At 45.6% G+C, this 20,832-nt stretch overlaps 2 protein-coding genes across 2 annotated transcripts in view; one reads left to right on the forward strand and one right to left on the reverse strand.

Moving 5' to 3' along the window:
• The window catches only part of LOC310820601 (importin-8-like), a gene marked incomplete at its 3' end in the record, with an annotated part of 150,833 nt that overhangs the window by 102,168 nt on the left and 27,833 nt on the right, over nt 1–20,832 (forward strand). The gene's annotated exons all lie outside the window — the stretch shown is intronic.
• Nucleotides 13,246–16,762, reverse strand: LOC310820238 (GTPase IMAP family member 4-like; the record flags this gene model as incomplete). Its single annotated transcript, XM_083691822.1, is given in 3 exon segments — nt 13,246–13,378; nt 13,380–13,959; nt 16,735–16,762. Coding segments are annotated over 3 exon segments (741 nt in total).

The raw sequence follows: 20,832 nt of genomic DNA on the forward strand, positions 1-20,832 counted from the left end.
ACACACACACACAGACACACACACACTCACACACACACACATAGACACACACCCACACACACACCTCGTCATCCCACAGCCCCTCACAGCCACATTGATTCTCTGTAATTGGCCTTAGTGTTTCCTCCTGTGTTTCCTCCTGCAGGACTGTGGCGTCCCGGGACTTATTGATCCTCCAGAACACCACCTGACAGACACGCGCACGCACGCACGCACGCACGCACGCACGCACGCACGCACGCACGCACGCACGCACGCACGCACGCACGCACGCACGCACGCACGCACGCACGCACGCACGCACGCACGCACGCACGCACGCACGCACGCACGCACGCACGCACGCACGCACGCACGCACGCACGCACGCACGCACGCACGCACGCACGCACGCACGCACGCACGCACGCACGCACGCACGCACGCACGCACGCACGCACGCACGCACGCACGCACGCACGCACGCACGCACGCACACACACACACACACACACACACACACACACACACACACACACACACACACACACACACACACACACACACACACACACACACTCACTCACTCACCCACACACATACCTGTCTCTGAAGTGTTTGCTTGAGAGACAGACCAAGGAAAGAAAAAGACAGAAACAACAAATAAATAAAAGAAAAAGAAAAGAAAAGAAATAAAAAGAAAGAGAAGAAGCGACTCCCCCCCCCCACCCCCCCTCACTTCCCACCCCCCCATCCCCCCCTCACTCCCCTCTTCACACACAGTCCAGGGAGTGAGGGGGCGGGGAGTCACTTCAAATAAACACACTGGAAAAAGATGAAACTTCACTCAGAGAACAAACACACATCTACATTCACCCAACACTTTACTAGGAACACCTGTACACCTTCTCATGGTGGAGGAACACCTGTACACCTTCTCATGGTGGAGGAACACCTGTACACCTTCTCATGGTGGAGGAACACCTGTACACCTTCTCATGGTGGAGGTGGTGTAACGGTGTGGGGAATGTTTTCTTGGCACACTTTGGGCCCGTTAATACCAATCAATCATCACTTGAATGCCACAGCCTATTTGAGTATTGTTGCTGACCATGTGCATCCCTTCATGGCCACAATTTACCCGTCTTCTAATGGCTACTTCCAGCATGATAATGCACCATGTCACAAAGCAGAAGTCGTCTCAAACTGGTTTCATGAACATGACAATGAGTTCAGTGTTCTTCAGTGGCCTTCCCAGTCACCGGATCTGAATCCAATAGAACACCTTTGGGATGTGATAGAACAGGTTCACAGCTTGAAAGAGCACCTGAAAAATCTGCAGGAATTGCGTGATGCAATCATGTCATCATGGACCAGAAAGGATGGTTTCAGAAATGTTTCCAACATCTTGTGGAATCAACGCCACGAAGAATTGAGGCTGTTTTGAGAGCAAAGGGAGGCCCTACCCAGTATTAGTATAGAGAGGACCAGAGAGGACCACAGAGGACCAGCACGAGGACCACAGAGGACCAGAGAGGACCAGAGAGGACCACAGAGGACCAGAGAGGACCACAGAGGACCAGCACGAGGACCACAGAGGACCAGAGAGGACCACAGAGGGCCAGCACGAGGACCACAGAGGACCAGAGAGGACCACAGAGGACCAGGACGAGGACCACAGAGGACCAGAGAGGACCACAGAGGACCAGGACGAGGACCACAGAGGGCCAGGACGAGGACCCTCATCGTACGACTTTACCCGAGGAGACCATCTGACATTCACCACTAGCATCTCTGCAACATTGTCAGCAATTAGCTAATTATAACTGAGAATAACAAAACATGAACAGGTCATCTCTGCTCCCTGTTTCTCCAGCTGCAGTCGGTGTATTTAAGCTACAACAAGAGAGAGATATTAGACATATCAGACATATTAGAGATATTAGACAGCAATGCTAACGTGGAGTGTGAGAGATGGTGATTTTTCTAATGAGAACTTCTAAAGTTTTCAGAATGTGGCAGAATTCTCTTGGATGCTGAGGGCAGAAACTTGGCAGTTCAGAACTATTTAATGAGACGGGCCTTTCAGCAGGATAATTAGCAACGTTTCACTTCGTATCTGGCTTCTCTCTTAGAATGAACAGGACGAACAGAACTCACTGTTAATGCAAACACCCCCTACATCAGCTGTGTGTGTGTGTTTGAGAGAGAGAGAGAGAGAGAGAGAGAGAGAGAGAGTGAATGTATGACGCTTGAGTTTGTGCGTGCATGTGCGTGTGCCCTCATCTTGACTAAGTGGGTACCAGGGAACATCAGACCATAACCATGTCCCAGTGTATCACAACAGCCCGTTAATTGAGTTCATCCCATGTCACATGGGTGCCGGGATTAAGAGGGATCGTAAATGAACAGTCTCTGAGTGTCTTAATGGGCACTGATGAATGGCTGTGATCAGCTCCTTAAAGGAATGTCATTGAAACCCTTTTGTGGGGATTACGTAAAGGACACCAAATCAATCACAAACCAAAGGTCACTCAGTGGTCTCTCTGTCCCCCATCTCCCCTGTGGTGCTTCAGCTCTATGGAGAACACCTATATCTATATATCTATATCTATATGTATATATATATATATAGAGAGAGAGAGAGAAAGAGAGAGAGAGAGAGAAAGAGAGAGAGAGAGAGAAAGAGAGAGAGAGAGAGAGAGAGAGAGAGAGAGAGAGAGAGAGAGAGAGAAGAGAGAGATATATATAGATATATTTAGAGAGAATATCCAACCAGGAAGCGAGGAAAACAACCTGGGGTGTGTCTCAATAGTCTGAAGTTGCTTCCTTTCCTTGTCTCCTTGCTTCATTTCCTTCGTCTGTGCTGATCTGGAGGCCCCGATGCCCTGAGCTTCTCAGGACATAGCAGATTAACTATTGAGATGCACCCACTTCTCCCAAGTCCATGTCAGGTGACATGTGGTCTCCATGGGGACTGTCTACCGCGTCACATGGTTGCCAGGGACAACCGCAGTGATCAGAGAACATTAATACTACTTTTATTTGTTTCCCCAGTCAGAACCAAGACATTGTCTACATCCACAACCCAGCCATTGAAAGCCACTGTAAGCAGTGGAGGCTGGTGGAGGTAGAAATCGGAGGACAGGCTCATTGTTCCGCATGGAATGGAATGAGGAACGGTGTCATGAGGAACGCACGTGTTCCACGCATTACAATGAGCCCGTCCTCCGATTTCTACCTCCGCCAGCCTCCCCTGCTTGTAAGATGATGATATGCTGATTTCACTGTCGTTACATTCCTCTTACTCAGCACTATGAGTCAGTTCAAAGGTCATGTCAGCACGTTCATGTCCTTATCAAAACGATCATGCCAGTTATGACTTAGCAACATTATATGTGTTTACCTTCTGGGAAGTTATCAGTCCAGATAAATATGAGGTTAGTCCGCCCTCTAGTGGCATACAAGAGGACATGCATGCATGGTCTCACGTCTCAACACTGAGGCCTGAACAAGGCCAGCCTTAGTAAAGTAGTAAACTAGTAGTAAAGTAGTTAACTAGTAGTAAAGTAGTAAAGTTCAGTAAATCAGGCAACAAACACTGTACATGTGCTAAACATCTTGTTCATAAAAGAGTACATGCATGCAGGCAAAGAGACACTGGTGACCCTTACAATAAAACGCGTGATAAGCATGGGAAGCAAGCTCAGTCACTCTTCAATTTAGCTTTCAATTAGCATTTTATCTATGCTGCTATCTCTGCTGGTTTGATTGTATCGGTCAGCTATCGATGCAACTAGACTGAGTGATGCTGGTTTGATTGTATTGATGAATGATGTTCTCGTGGTGTTTGTCTCTAACCTGCTCTTGTACTGTGTTGGACAGCACTCTGCTGATGTTTTGATTGTTCTCGCTTTTTAATCTGTTCCTTCTTCTTTCTGCAGTATTGTAAAGCACTTTGAGCTGCATTCTTATGTATGAAAGGTTCTATATCAATAAAAGCTGATCATTGTTATTATTATTATTATTATTATTGGTCTTCTTGAGAAATCGTGATCATTTCATGATCACTATTTAAGGTGACACTGCCAAGTAACAACTCCTGTAGAGAGGAACCAATTAAAACTATTTTATTGACCCGACCGTAGATCCCCAAAAAGCAAGCCAGGGAAAACAACTGTCCTGGGCACAGCGGCAAGGAAAAACTCCCTGGTAGGAAGAAACCTTGAGAGGAACCAGGCTCAGTGGGGGGCGGCCCATCCTCCACGGGCTGGTCGGGTGACTCCTCCACCAGTCTGCATTAAGGCCTCCTCTGGATTGGTTGGCCCAATTGGTGACATCACACTGGCTGAACCTGGGCGTGGTTACTGTGATGGCAGAGAGCACTGATATTAGTGTGTACAGGGAACGATGTGTAACAGCTAGTATCCAACACTCAGGATCAGCCATCTCTTCTGACCCCTATAACACTGCCACGAGTACGCCATCGTTTCTGTACCTCTCGTTCGTAGAAGAGCACATACGCTGTCTGCTCTCTCTGCCGACAGACAGACGCGCCGGTGGTCTCCACAACCTGCAGGTCACTGTACGACAGCCAGCGGTCCGTCAGGTCCCTCGGCCCACCGTCAGAGTAGACCCCATCGCTGACGTAGTGACCTACAGGACCCCCAGAACACCCAGGGGAGAGACAGCAGGACCAGGTCCCAGTCAGAACACCCAGTGGAGAGACAGCAGGACCAGGTCCCAGTCAGAACACCCAGTGGAGAGAGAGCAGGACCAGGTCCCAGTCAGAACACCCAGTGGAGAGACAGCAGGACCAGGTCCCAGTCAGAACACCCAGTGGAGAGACAGCAGGACCAGGTCCCAGTCAGAACACCCAGTGGAGAGACAGCAGGACCAGGTCCCAGTCAGAACACCCAGTGGAGAGGCCACAGCAGGACCAGGTCCCAGTCAGAACACCCAGTGGAGAGAGAGCAGGACCAGGTCCCAGTCAGGACGAGAGACGCACACATTCATGTACTCAGAGCACACACAGAGGTGATCATATGACAATAATACCCTATGAACTTCCACAAGTCACTAACTGCAGATTGTAAACAAAACCTCATTTTGGGAGGCAGACGTCAGCGTTATGATCGCTAGCAAAAGGTCAGAGTCAGCATGGTAGCTAATTAACGTTAATATGAGTAAATTACCTCATTTTGCACGCTTAGAAAAACCTCGGGCCCAAAAAGAACATATTTGCCTTTCGCTAGCTACCACTCAGATTTACATTTGCTAGGAATCTTAACTGTGAAAAAATTAGAAATGTCTCCAGCTAAGTTTCCACTCTGCAGTTTGTGACGTGTGGACTTTCATAGCCTACTGTATAGTGAGTGTAATACTTACCTCAGAAAGAATACTTACCAGTAACTATATTAACAACCTCTTATATGTGGGTTAGTCTCATATGAGCATTGTTCCTGGTAGTATAGATGATCTATACTGACCAGTAACTCTACCCTGGACATGTGTTTGAATGATTGTATCATGTTTTATACTTACCCATGACTGTGCTTCTGTGTGTATGTGTGTGTGTGTGTGTGTGTGTGTGTGTGTGTGTGTGTGTGTGTGCGCATCTCACCTGAGCTCGGAGTGGAGCCTAGGTGGCTCAACATTGTGACCAGGGTGTACCTAGACTCCTGGGGACGACAATCCAAGCAGTTAGACACACAAACACAAACACAATTCACAAAAAATACGGTTGACAAACAGCTCACTGCCTCTCTCTCTCATCCACACACTACTAGAAGATAGTTCTCTCTCTGTCTCACTACTTCTCACCATCAGGCTGCGGCCCTCTCTCCCTGCCTCTTTCTCCACTGTGCTCTGACATACTGGGTTAAGAAAGGACGTGACACACACACGGAGGAATATTGACCCTGTTCTATATCACACACGGAGGAATATTGACCTGTTCTATATCACACAGAGGAATATTGACCAGTTCTATATCACACAGAGGAATATTGACCTGTTCTATATCACACAGAGGAATACTGACCTGTTCTATATCACACACAGAGGAATATTGACCCTGTTCTACATCACACGGAGGAATATTGACCTGTTCTATATCACACACAGAGGAATATTGACCCTGTTCTACATCACACAGATTCCAGACTCCAGCTTAGACTGTCTGCTCTATGACCTGGTTTCACGGTTCTGTCCGTGTCTACTGTCTCTGGGTCCATTCTATCCTAAACTGTAATGGTGTAGAGGAGGCGGTGAGAGGAACACAGTGTACCTGTGGCAAGTGATGGTGTCTCTACAGCAACTGGGGTCTGGCTTGGTCCGCAGGCCTCTGTGGCTCGTCCCTGGGGGTGGGGGAGGCCTGCAGCGTCTTCTCCAGGGGGGCCGGAGGCCACCAGTAGATCCCTGGAGAGACAGACCCGGTCCTCGATCTTGGCCACGGTGTAGTGAGGGGTCAGTCTGAACCTCTTCAGGTGGAGGACAAGCACCCTGCAAAAACCGCCTCAGGCATTACTAACAACTCTATAGTTAAGAGCATTTGTTGGAACAACCTGGATCTTAATACATGCCATTTGGCAGCCACTTTTATCCAAAGCAACTGACAGTACAGTCAGTGCATCCGATTGTTGGACACAGTATGTGCTCCCAGTGGGAAAGCTTAATGTTGCCAGCGTCCTGCTCTACCAGAGACACACAGGAGGCGCCCTGCTCCACACAGGAGGCGCCCTGCTCCACACAGGAGGTGCCCTGCTCCACACAGGAGGCGCCCTCCTCCACCAGAGTCTTTAGTAACTGTCAGTACAGTGCAGACATTGGCCCACTGGCAGCATCGAGGTCACTCATCGAGAGGTCACAGCATAGAGGTCACTTACCGAGGCAGAGTCAAGAAAGACCACTTCAGGCCAGCGCCGTAACCCCCGCAGTTCTCACAGCGACACTCCAGGTCTGCCTCCTACGGGAGAAGGGGGACGGAGAATAACACACTCATCAATATCACATCTCACATGTAGCACGTTAGGTAACATGAAGACTAAGTGGATTATTCAGGTGTGGCACTGACCATCAGGTAGAGCTGCAGGCTGTCGCTCACAGAGCCTCCAGGCACCAGATCCAAGGACAGCTGGGAGTAGTCCTCTTTTTTATAGGACTTCATTCCACAGCTGTGGAGAATGGGAAACACGCGCGCGCACACACACACACACACACACACACACACACACACACACGCATCACAAGTTACAGACATGCATCACAAAGTCACAAATACACGATTTAGACAGTGTACAGCTGAAAATGCAGTTGCATGTTTGTTGTCTATGAACATTCCTATTCCTGTGTGTGTGTGTGTGTGTGTGCGTGCGTGTGTGTGTGTGTGTGTGTGTGTGTGTGTGTGTGTGTCACCTTCGGCAGGTTCTGGTGCTCTTCATCTGAAAGCCCATGTGAGTTTTAACAGGGCAGGAATAGGTCCCGCCCACAGCCGATGCCCTGGCCTGCAGTGCTGGAGCCAGCGATGACAGCTGGGACAGGAAACAGCTGGCAAACTCGTGGGCATCCTAAACACACAAATACAAACACATACTGTCGCATTAGCAAGTGGAGAAAAAAGACGCAAAATTCATCAACAAGTAGAGTATTGCTCCTAACCTGGCTGAGACCAGGCTTCCCTAGTTGGGAGAACCTGGTGAAATCTAAAGTTAGCCCTGTGGATAGTTGTATGGCCCTCTCTCACCTGCTGACCACTCCCCAGGAACTCAGGTGAGTGGGCCGACACTGAGCCCTTCAGTGCCCTGAGGAGGGTCTTCTTGTGGTCCCTGCTGTTAGAGAACCGGGCCACACGGAGGTCCACCAAGCTCCTGCAAAACCCAGACAGAGAGAAAGGGGGGGACATTTAGCATGTAGCAGGGAATATCAATCTGTATGCGGTGTGTACTGAGTTGTACAGCTATTGTGTGTGTGTGTGTGTGTGTGTGTGTGTGTGTGTGTGTGTGTGTGTGTGTGATGTGTGTGTGTGCATGTGCGTGTGTGAGAGAGAGAGAGAGAGAGAGTGCGGACCTGATGATGTTGGCGGAGGGGTCCTGAGTCCACACTCGGTGCTGTCTGCAGAGGTCCTGGCAGAAGGTCCTCAGGCTGAACAGACACTGGAGCGTGGAGTTCATGTAGCACGTCTGCGCCAGGTTTGGTAACCTGGGACGGAAAAACACACATGAGGAGGGAGACAAGCCTCCGGTCTGAGATGTAGCTGAGAAAACACACATGTACTTTGGCCGACCAGATCATGTCACTCTGGTGTGTACTACTTAGTTCTCATTGTGGATTACATGGTGTATGTGTCCTCCAGAATAATATGTCACTGTTGCTGTATCTGACACGCACTACTTACCCTAAGCAGACGAGCTGTTGGACGGTGAGTCTGGCAGCAGGGGCGAGGCGTCTGTGTCCCTCCTCCATCTTGCCTCCTGGCACCTTGATTCTGGCCCAGTCCAGCTGAGGCACAGAGGTCACCTGGTGCCCAGGGCCCACTGTGGCCCTACGTTAGGATGAGGGTGTAAAACAGTATTCACTTGATGTTCCATGTACTGACATTTTAAGTATTGTAGTTATTTATCATGGTATGTTAAATGATTAAATAATAAAGTTATTTTAAAGTCCTTAGAAGAGGAAGGGTCAGGGTGGTGTTATCAAGGTTCAGGTACCAGTGAAACCAAAAGATACCAGAAACAAATAACAACAGTGACACAAAAGCTCCACACTCACCTGACCAGGGAAGCGGAGGCCCAGGCGTCCCTGGAGAGAGTAGAACCTGGAGGAGGACCAAGAGAAGAGAGGCTGGACCACAGATACACCCCGTGTACACAGCACATGATGACAGGAGCCTTACTGTATAGAGAACCCCAGGCAGCCTGGCTGGCATTCAGACAGGACGCTACAACGCTAACAGCCTCTAAATCTAGAAGGAGTGTGAGAGAATGTCAGAATAAAAGACAGGAACAGAGAGAGGGGAGGAGGATGTGCTCACCTGTCAGGTGGTTGACCTTGGTGAGGGCCACAGCCTTCGCCACCAGTGGTGCAGTGATGGGCTCAACCATCAGGGCAGGGGTGGGCTCCACCACCAGAGCAGTGCGGAGCTCTTCCTGCTTAGAGGGGGTGGGCTCCACCACCAGAGCTGTGCGGAGCTCTTCCTGCTTAGCAGGGGTGGGCTCTACCACAAGAGCAGTGGTGAGCACTTCCTCCTTAGCAGGGGTGGGCTCTAGCACCAGAGCAGAGGCTTGCACGTCCTGCTTAGCGGGGGTGGGCTCTTTCACCTGTGTGGACTTCCCTTCCTTGGCAGGAGAGGGTTTTTCCACTTTGGCAGGGGTGGGGTTATTCGCCTTGACAGGGGAGGTGTCTGGGGTCACCTTCACTTTGCGGCGCCTTCTGCTGACACTGGTGCTAGGGGGAAACAGTGAGATCATTGGATTCCTTTAATTAATTAATTTAATACATTTTAATTGAACAATAAACATACTCTACTTGACATGGTACTCCATACTAAATGAAAGACTGTGTGTTTGTGCTCTTTGTGGATGCTCAATGCTAGATCATTGTTGACAAAGTATTTCTTACCGCTGTGGGTCCTCAGCGACCACCACTTTTTCCAGCTGAACTCGGAGACTCGTCTGTTTTTCAGGAACAAATAGAGATGGTTAAACAATGTCAAGAAAGACGGTATGGTGATGTCTTTTAATTTAGTGTGCAACTGCAGAAGCTACTCTTTCTGAGGTGATTTTGTTGCCTTTCTATTCAAATCAAAAAGGAGGTTGCGACCCACATCAACTGACACAAGTGGAGCAAACAGGGCTACTGAGGAGCAAACAGGGCTACTGAGGAGCAAACAGGGCTACTGAGGAGGAACAGGGCTACTGAGGAGCAAACAGGGCTACTGAGGAGGAACAGGGCTACTGAGGAGGAACAGGGCTACTGAGGAGGAACAGGGCTACGGAGGAGGAACAGGGCTACTGAGGAGGAACAGGGCTACTGAGGAGGAACAGGGCTACTGAGGAGGAACAGGGCTAGCTACTGAGGAGGAACAGGGCTACTGAGGAGGAACAAACAGGGCTACTGAGGAACAAACAGGGCTACTGAGGAGGAACAGGGCCACTGAGGAGGAACAGGGCTACTGAGGAGGAACCGCTGGAGAGAGGCTTGATGACCACAAGGCAAGACCACACATCCATAAGGGATGTTTGGATTATGTTCTCATATTGTACAGATGCTTCACTATTCTTCCTATTTTGGCCCCATGCACAAACAAATGGAGGCATTACTTTTGACTGGAAAAGGAAAGTTAACGACTGCTTTAAAAGAAGAACTTCTTTGGCGGACATTACCTCGCAATACGACTGAGGCAAGTACAATTGCGTCCAAGTTTCTTTGTGTAATTTAAGGCTGCCTAGCATAGACACGAAACATGTCCGGTTTTTTTTGTTTTTTAACTTAAAAAAAAAAACGGTCATATTTCTGATCGTCGAACTTTCCGGGGGGCAGTAGGATAGATACTGGGGTACATCGAAACCTAAAAAGTCTGGATGGAGCAGCGTTAAAGGGCTGTAGGGACCCCGTCGATAAGAGCTGGGACGTCTGGAAGCGTCTGGAAGCGTCGACCGCGGCTAGTTTACTGCTAGCAAGGAACCTGGCTAACACCATTGAACAGTCCTAGTCCTAATCCTAGATGAAAACGCATTTGGGGAAATACATCTTCTAAACGTGCGCATTTTTTCACACGTTTCTGGAGTGGGGAAAAGGAAATAATTAACACTAGTCAATGTTATTACGGTGGCATCAAGTTTGGCGGCCAAATATCATGTCAGTTGTCAACATGCAGGTCGACCTCAGTCCTCTGATCAACATGCAGGTCGACCTCAGTCCTCTGATCAACATGCAGGTCGACCTCAGTCCTCTGATCAACAGGCAGGTCGACCTCAGTCCTCTGATCAACAGGCAGGTCGACCTCAGTCCTCTGATCAACAGGCAGGTCGACCTCAGTCCTCTGATCAACAGGCAGGTCGACCTCAGTCCTCTGATCAACAGGCAGGTCCGACCTAAACGTGTTTCTGGTTTAAATGCACTCAACTGTTTGCACTTTCAGACTGTTCAAATGAAAATTGCTTCACAAATAAAATGTATTGTTATTATTGTTGTTATTAGGCTGTTACTGGATGAACAGTGCGATGCCAAGGCAGAACTTTGACTGGAAATGAAAGTTACAGACTCTGCTTTTAACAGAATCATTTGTCTGAATGGTTATTTCATTAATGATGACTTAGTATTTGTCCTTTACTTGTTTTTGTTAAACTTAGTTTTCTTTCTTTTTTAAACATTCAGGTAGACATTAGCCTACCTTCTGAGTGCAGCATCTGCCCCATCGACAACAAGACATCTTTCCTTAGCTATCTGGCAACGCTACCTATTCTGGACACTGAACAGGGACAGCACCTTAAACAGTATGCCCCGTTATGACATCACTGGTACTGTAGGCCTGGGACAGCTGCAACCATGGAAACCTTCCCACCAGCTGAACTGATTGGCAGCTCTATGACAAGATTATGGCCCATTATGACATCACATAGGTGGCCTGTCAGTAGGCTATCTCTGTGAGGAGTCAAATCATAACTACAAAAAGAAGCTCCAGAAGAAACTTTGTGGGCTTTGTGGGCAAAGTCTTATTTTGGTAGTGGAAAAGGTTTAAAGATGTTTCGATAGATAGATAGATAGATAGATAGATAGATAGATAGATAGATAGATTTGCTGGGTAGTTGAAAGAAAGTGAGATGGTCTTATTATGGTCGCAGATAAAGTTAGAGATGGTTGCTTGGATGGTTGGTTGGATAGACAGATAGATGAGCCAGGGGTACGTCAGTGGAGTGGCTAGAGAGGTTTTGAACTTCTATCAGGGTTAATGAAGATATTCTGGGTAGTTGAAAGAAAGTGAGTGTCTTTTGATAACCATTTATAGCTACAAATAAAAGTGACCTCCGAATTGCTCCAAATGTTGTTCTTGCGTTCAAAAGATACTACATTTCTACAGACACTGACTAAAAGCCTTTCTCTGGAGGTGATGGTGAATGATCGCAAATGGACGGACACTGGTGAAAGGTCAAAGGTCAAACACCATCCAGACAGGACAGGAGGCAGGTCACCCCAGGTGACTGAGCCCCAGTAACCAACACCTGAGCAGGACCCTGACCCCTGAAACAGACATCTGAAGGCCCAAGAACATGAAATTAAACAAGAAAAATAAAGCATTTATCATCTTCATCTGTCTGTCCTGTCCTATTTGAGGATCACCAGCAGGAAAACATGAGGACGGGTATTTACACTTTATCTAGGATTTGTGGCCCACCACATGTATCTGCCGATTATCATAAATGTCTTAAATTTGTAAGAACCAATGCATTAAGGATATATTACACCATTATTTATGTATTTGTTGTACTTTGAGACTTTGTCAACAAATGGTTAGCTCAGAAAATGACCTTTTTTTTTTTGCATAATAAATGTTTTTGCAAATAAAATGTTTTTTCCCCATCTCAAATCAATCAATCAGGCTTCCCAAACATACTATGATCTCTCCTCCAATCCAAACCCCACATTTTGTAAATGATCTTATTGTAGATTATTATTGGTATTTTTCAGATAATGTGTATAGAAGCTGACAAACCACACTGCACAGTAGTAAACTGAATAATGATTAAAAAAGTTTATTGTTTTTTCCCCCACCAGAAGTAGTAACACAGTAATAATACAGTAATAATACAGTCCGCTCACACACATCTGAAAAGATATTGACATAATGACACATTATAGACCAATGTATATGGAAAGCATTCTTTTACTAAATAATGCTGATCAATGTATATCTTCTGTTAATCAATGTAGCCTTTTCATGACAGTACATTCAAAATATCATTCTATATTAAAAAAAAAAAAAAACATATTCAAACATTTATTTGTAGCTAGATTATCCTCCCACATAAGTATTTGGCCTGCAGTATATTTATATTTATATTTTCAACCCTTTAATTTTAGTATTACTGCAAGATTCCATTTCACTTCATGATTGTGTTGTATTAACAGGATTTGTCATGCATACAATATAACATTTGAAAAGGCTTTAGTCATAAAGAACGGTATGTATTTGACAGGAGAGAGAGAGCATTTCTATATTAGGGTTAATTAAAAAGCTGATTTCATGTTTTTACAGTTTGTCTGTAGCTATTGTTGGGCTAAAGTTTTTTGGAATATAATGATCTTTTTCAGAAGACTGTTTAAGAAGGAGTGCTTGTATTCTTGGAGCTCAGCCACCTCCCTCGCCATCTTTTGTTTGCAGATCGTCTTCTCAGCCTCTTAACATTTTCTTAGTGAAGTGATCTCCGTTGGCTGCGACCATGTCATCAATCTTCTTGATCAGCTGACAAACTTGATCTCTGTTTTGGTTTTCATTGTTGAAGACATGGAACCGGCCACCACAGCGTTGAATCACTTGTTGAAGCTTTGTACTGCCCGTACGCATGTACTCTTGTATTGTTTGGCCTTTTAGTTGATCACCATGAGTGAAGAGCACAATCATGTACTTTGAAGCCTTCGGGCCAAAGATTTTCTCCAAGGCCTCCACAGCATTCTGATCCTCAACGGTGAACTTTCCCACCGTGATCACCAGCAGGAACACATGTGGGCCGGGGTCTGACAGTTGGATACATTTCACTAGCTCCTTTCTTATATCCTCTGAAGATTTCTCGGGATCTAAAACTCCTGGTGTGTCAATCACACGCAACCATCGATTATCATAAACCTCCTTCTTCTCACAGATCTCAGTCACAGAGGTGGATCTGGGTTCAGAAGTAAATAACTTCCGGCCCAGGATGGTATTTGCAGCAGCACTTTTCCCCACGCCAGTTTTTCCGATGGTTACGATTCTCAGGTCGGGAGCTACAAAAAAAATAAATCCTCAGTCATATACAGTGTCCTGTGTAAGTAATGGGACAGTGCCCTGTGTAAGTAATGGGACAGTGCCCTGCGTAAGTAATAATACAGTGCCCTGGGTAAGTAATGGGACAGTGCCCTGGGTAAGTAATGGGTCAGTGCCCTGGGTAAGTGGCCTGGGCAATGGGTAAGTAATGGGACAGTGCCCTGGGTAAGTGATGGGACAGTGGTCTGGGTAAGTAATGAGACAGTGCCCTGTGTAAGTAATGAGACAGTGCCCTGGGTAAGTAATGGGACAGCGCCCTAGGTAAATAATGGGACAGTGTCCTGTGTAAGTAATGGGACAGTGCCCTGGGTAAGCAATGGGACAGTGCCCTGGGTAAGTAATGGGACAGTTGGGACAGTGCCCTGGCTAAGTAATGAGACAGTGCCCTGGGTAAGTAATGGGACAGCGCCCTGTGTAAGTAATGGGACAGTGCCTTGTGTAAGTAATGAGACAGTGCCCTGTGTAAGTAATGGGACAGCGTCCTGGGTAAGTAATGGGACAGTGCCCGGGGTAAGTAATGGGACAGTGCCCGGGGTAAGTAATGGGACAGCACCCTGTGTAAGTAATGGGACAGCGTCCTGGGTAAGTAATGGGACAGTGCCCGGGGTAAGTAATGGGACAGCGTCCTGGGTAAGTAATGGGACAGTGCCCGGGGTAAGTAATGGGACAGCATCCTGGGTAAGTAATGGGACAGCGTCCTGGGTAAGTAATGGGACAGCGTCCTGGGTAAGTAATGGGACAGTGCCCGGGGTAAGTAATGGGACAGTGCCCGGGGTAAGTAATGGGACAGTGAATAATTGTTTTCTTCTTTCAGCTCTACACTCCAAACATGTGAATCAATCAATGACTATGAGGTTAAAGTAGAGATTCTCAGCTTTTACTTTATTGGATTCACTATTCAGAAATTACACCACTTTTTATGCATAATGCCCCTATTTCGGGGTACCCAAAAGTAATGGGACAGATTTCTGAAATGTCCAAATTAAGCACTCATGTTTAGTAATTGGTGGACAATCCAGTCAATCCTTTTTGGCCCTTGCTGTGGCAGTGTGTTTTGGGTCATTACTGTATGATGAAGCACCATCCAATGAATGTGGAGGCATTTGCTTGTACTTGGGCTGACGAGATGTTTCTGTACACGTCAGAATACATTCTGCTCCTGCCGTCAGCAGTTACAATCAATTAAAACAAGTCAGCCAGTTCTAGTGGCAGCTCTACCCAAACCCTTGTTTCACAGATGAGGTGGTATGCTGTAAATCTTGGGCAGATCCTTTTTTCTCCAAACCTTTCTCTTGCAATCGCTCTGGTACATGATAATATTCATCTTATCTGTCCACAAGACTTTTTTCCAGAACTCTGCAGGCTTTTTAGGTTCTTCTTACTAATTGTAACCTGACCATCCTTTTTGAGGATAACTAGTGGTTTGCCAAACACAAAGCCTAGAGTCAGTACTAGACATTGACAGCTCTCTTATGCCTGCACAAATGATGTGGCAGAGCACACCTGACTAACCAGAAACACCTGTCAAGGCAATTACCTTTGGGTACCCTGAAATAGAGGGACTACGTATAAAGCGTGTTGTAATTTCTGAATGGTGAAACCAATATGTACACAAATACCATCAAATAAAAGCTGAGAATCTCTACTTTAACCTCTATTTGGTTGAACATTACAATATGTCTCCTAGCATCAATGTTTTTACATTCATAGTTAGGTTTATAGGTTTCATTAGTCATAGTTAGGTTTCATTAGTCATAGTTAGGTTTCATTAGTCATAGTTAGGTTAATAGGTTTCATTAGTCATAGTTAGGTTTCATTAGTCATAGTTAGGTTAATAGGTTTCATTAGTCATAGTTAGGTTTCATTAGTCATAGTTAGGTTAATAGGTTTCATTAGTCATAGTTAGGTTAATAGATTTCATTAGTCATAGTTAGGTTAATAGGTTCCATTAGTCATAGTTAGGTTAATAGGTAGGTTTCATTAGTCATAGTTAGGTTAATAGGTTCCATTAGTCATAGTTAGGTTTATAGGTTTCATTAGTCATAGTTAGGTTCCATTAGTCATAGTTAGGTTTATAGGTTTCATTAGTCATAGTTAGGTTTATAGGTAGGTTTCATTAGTCATAGTTAGGTTTATAGGTAGGTTTCATTAGTCATAGTTAGGTTTATAGGTAGGTTTCATTAGTCATAGTTAGGTTCCATTAGTCATAGTTAGGTTAATAGGTTCCATTAGTCATAGTTAGGTTAATAGGTAGGTTCCATTAGTCATAGTTAGGTTTATAGGTAGGTTTCATTAGTCATAGTTAGGTTAATAGGTTCCATTAGTCATAGTTAGGTTAATAGGTTCCATTAGTCATAGTTAGGTTAATAGGTTCCATTAGTCATAGTTAGGTTAATAGGTAGGTTTCATTAGTCATAGTTAGTTTTATAGGTTCCATTAACAGTGCAGCTACAGGACAAGTTGCAGAAACAGCAAACAGGTGAATCAGTTATGGCTTATATATCTGTACTAATGTACCTGCACTGTCACACTTATTACACCTTAACCTACCCACCTGTGTTACTACTATTTAAAAACATTAATTTTAGGACAATCATTGTAAAGTAGGACAACCTATTACTTTTATGAATTAAGAATTTGTTTGGAACACAATTATTGTTAATTTGATGAGTCATGTACTCATCAATAAACATTTACTCAACAACAAAACTAGGGCAAAGTTGAATTGTCCTCACCTGCAGGGACAGAGGAGCCACCACCCATCTTGTCTTGATACAGCTGGTAATAAATGATGATGTGGTGTGTTGTCTTTATTAAGCCCTGGTGGAACACGCCCACACACCCCATCATGCCTCTCTCCCGGAGGAGGCTGGTGGAAGTAGACATCAGAGGACAGGCTCATTGTAATGCACGGAATGGAATGAGGAACGGTATCAAACACTGATCCTAACCCTAACCCTACCATTCCTTATTCCATTCCATGCATTACAATGAGCCCGCCCTCCGATTTCTACCTCCACCAGCCTCCCCTGGCTCTACATAAATGCTGAGGACACTTCTGTCAGATTTTCAGATCACCAATTGGCGTCTTCTGGTCTTTGTGACTGATGCCGAGAAGCAAGCGAAGGAAAATGTCATCCAGTAAGTAATACTTTTAAAATCTTCAACCTAGAATGACTTACTTGACTATTTGGAGATGAGTCATACTTAAATATGCCAACCCAGCAAATCAAGAATGATTGCTCTACATCAGGCATGTCCAAAGTCCGGCCCGGGGGCCAATCACGCGGTCAGATGTCACGCGGCCCGCAGCTTCGGTTTTATAATGTATTCTTTATGGCCCGCTAGGACTGTCAAACAGAATAAATAAATCATAAAAGGTTCAAAATGCAATTTCTCCTTTGACGGCATGGTGAACTCTAACTCTATCTGGCTCTGTGACCTTGCTGTGAACACTTCTGCTAGTTTCTGCCATGGCGCCTGTAAATAAAAAGAGGAAAGTTGACAGTGAGGGCCGACGCTTCCAGGACAGATGGGAATTACAATATTTTTTCACTGAAAATCGGAGCAATTGTGTTTGTCTAATTTGTCAAGTGTGAAAACTGTCCTCCCTCTGTCCCGTGGTGAAAATTGTTTATTTGAAGGAGAATACAAACTACTTCTTACTTTTAACTATTTATTTATATGTCAGAATTCCAAGCTTGTACAAGGACCATTTTTGGCGAAGAAAATCACAGTCAGCAAGCTGTTAATCTGTAACCAACCCTCCAAAAATGGATACATTCAAAAAGTCACACAAAGCATTTAGAAGATGGGTAAATTGTGGCCATGAAGGGATCTTCCACCATCACTGAGCATGTCTCCAGTGAGTCCATGAAGTCAGCCCAAGTTACATAGAAGGAGCTGGCCTGCCCTCTAGTGGACTAAATGTGTACATGCATGGTCTCCTAAAAAAAATGCTTGGTTTGACTATCCTGTATATTGCCTGCAATATTGTATTGTTACTTCATGAAATGTGACGATGTACTAAACTATAAAAAAAGAAAATAAGAAATTAAATATTCTCACCAACCGTCTTCATTATTTTGGGCAGGTGTGAATCCTGTCATGTTGTGTCAGCATCGTAACAGAGCAAGGGTGAATCAAGTCCATTAGATTCCTTATGCCCTATCCTCGCTTCCTTCACTAAAGTGTGTGTGTGTGTGTGCGTGTGTGTGTGTGTGTGCGTGCGTGCATCTGTGTATGTGTGTATGTGTGTGAAAGGGAGCAAGACAGACACAGCAGATCCTCTCCAATGAAATTTGAGAAGGATGCAAGGAATCAAGGAAATACTTATTATGAGATCCAACCGGTGTGATTCAGTTCGGCGACCATGCATGTACACTTTCCCACCACCAGAGGGAAGCCTAGCTCCTCGTATTGAACTATGACGGAAAGACGGGGCTGATTTCATCCCACAGCGTCTACTTTAACTAAACAACCTGTCCATGGTACTGACAGTCTGTGACAGTCTGTCACTTACACCAGATCATGAGGAGTATGGAAAGTACCAGTGAGATTTAGGAGTTTTGTGTCTTGTTAACTGCTGCCATCTGCCACGCATATGATGTAATGACAAATAAACTTGATCTTGAACTTGAACTTGAACTTGAATTTCCCTTCTGGGGCAGTAAAGAAAGTGATTGGTTGATATTTTAGAACAGGTTTGTATTGGCGGAGGACATCACCACCATAGAAACTAGAATGTAATCTATTTCTGTTTCTATGGTTACCACACAACATTTTGCATGGCTGCAAACCGTGACCCCCACCCTGGAGGCAGAGTTGACACCTGTTGTTGCTCTCTGGTGTGTTACACTGTAATTAAGCGTTGAACACTTTGTGGTCATGAAGCCTGTAGTCTTCCCTATCCTCTTCTCTCTCCTCTTCTCTCTCCTCTTCTCTCTCCTCCTCCTCTCTCTCCTCCTCAGGGTCCTCTGAGAAGCCTGGTCTCTTCTCCTGGTCTTCAGGTTCACAGCGACCACAGCACAGACCTCCCCCAGCAGAACACAGCTCACCAGGGAACACCACACTGCATAGAACATGGAGTCGATGCCAAAGGGGTCCTTCTCCTGATAGATTAGGATGGTCTTGTTTGATGAGTGACACACATATTCATATTCAAACAGAGGAGACCATTGTCTTTATGTCAACATCAAACATCATGTGTCACATCCTCCACTGTGTGAAGACTCATAACTACCCTGGGGGGTTGGAGTGTGTGTGTGTGTGTGTGTGTGTGTGTGATATGTTTCCACAGTTCAGAGAGTTCTATACACACCCCTCAACACTGTTGGAGTTAAACCAAGCTTCTGTTTGATTAATAGTGAGATCAAAACAAATCTCCCTCTCTTTCTCTCCTCCCTTCCTCCTTTCTCTTGCTCTTGTGAAGAGTATACAGTATCCCTCTCCAAACATCTCACAACAGAGTTTGAGTGTGTGTGTGTGTGTGTGTGTGTGTATGTGCGCGCATTTGGGTGTTTGTGTGTGTACGCCTGTATGTATGTGTGTGCTTGGTCGTGTGTGTGTGTGTGTGTGTGTGTGTGTTTGTGCATGCATGTGTGTGTGTGTGTGTGTGTGCGTGTTTGTGCATGCATGTGTGTGTGTGTGCGTGTGTGCGTGTGTGTGTGACAGCAGACAGCCATAAACAGGGACGTTAACAAGCCTCCGTAGGACGTGGGTGTATATCACCAGCACCGTAATCCACCACAGCACTGTTAGTGGGGACTTTTACTGAGCTGGGTTTCTTTTAAATAAGAGCTTCAACCCCGTAAAAGATCTAATTCAAGAAGGCCTCAGAAAACTTCACTGCCTCGTAACACGAGGACTATCGCAACATTGACAACAAACCAGGGGACGGTGAAGTCCCTCTCCATTGACCGACAAGTGAAGGTGTGGGTCTTCCATCTTTGTTTCTACTGTCTGAACTTGCTCTGATGCTATCCTCCGTAGCTTAGCTAGCATGTTGCTGTGTGTGTGGGTGTGTCCTCCCTCTGTCCCATGGTGTTAGAGAACCATTGTTACTATTCAATGTCATTCAAAGTCTGGGAAACTTTATCAATGGAGAACACAAACACAGCAGTTATACAAGGGGGAGGGGTGTGTGTGTGTGTGTGTGTGTGTGTGTGTGTGTGTGTGTGTGTGTGTGTGTGTGTGTGTGTGTGTGTGTGTGTGTGTGTGTGTGTGTGTGTGTGTTGTTCCTGAGGTTGGTCTGGTCGGTTCCCAGTTTGGTCCTTTACAGTTCCCAACTCCAGACCTAAACACACAGCACTTTAAAGGTGAAGTCTGTAACTCAAACAACAACAAAGTGGTCTTCTGTGGTAAACAGCTGAAAGATGTGGCTGTAGAAATGTAACCACTTTCAATCTCATAGACAGAGCTATGGATGCAGGACTGACCATCCATGAGACCACGTTTCCAGTTTGACTGTTTTGAAGCCGTACCGTGTTCGTTTACAGTGGAATTGTTTATAAACAATGGAGTAAAACAAGTGTATTTTAGGTTCTGACGGGGTAAGGCAGCTGAACTGAGCTTATGAGGCATTTATAAGTTATATTTGTCAATAATCAATGGCTATATATCATTAATTTAAAAGTCTCAAAATGTACGTACCAAAATGAAAGGTGTTACCTGTTTGCCATTGCTGAGTTAAAGGTTTGCAGGAATCTAGCAGCAGAGAACTTTTACTGGCCTGAAACAGAGTTTGGAATATTCATGCAAAGAACACACCTTAATTAGGTCAAGTAAAAGACATCTAGACAGAATGGCTTCAATTACAAAGCTGAGCATTCTAC

Source organism: Argentina silus (genome assembly GCF_951799395.1).
Source record: "Argentina silus genome assembly, chromosome: 20".
Taxonomy (NCBI): domain Eukaryota; kingdom Metazoa; phylum Chordata; class Actinopteri; order Argentiniformes; family Argentinidae; genus Argentina; species Argentina silus.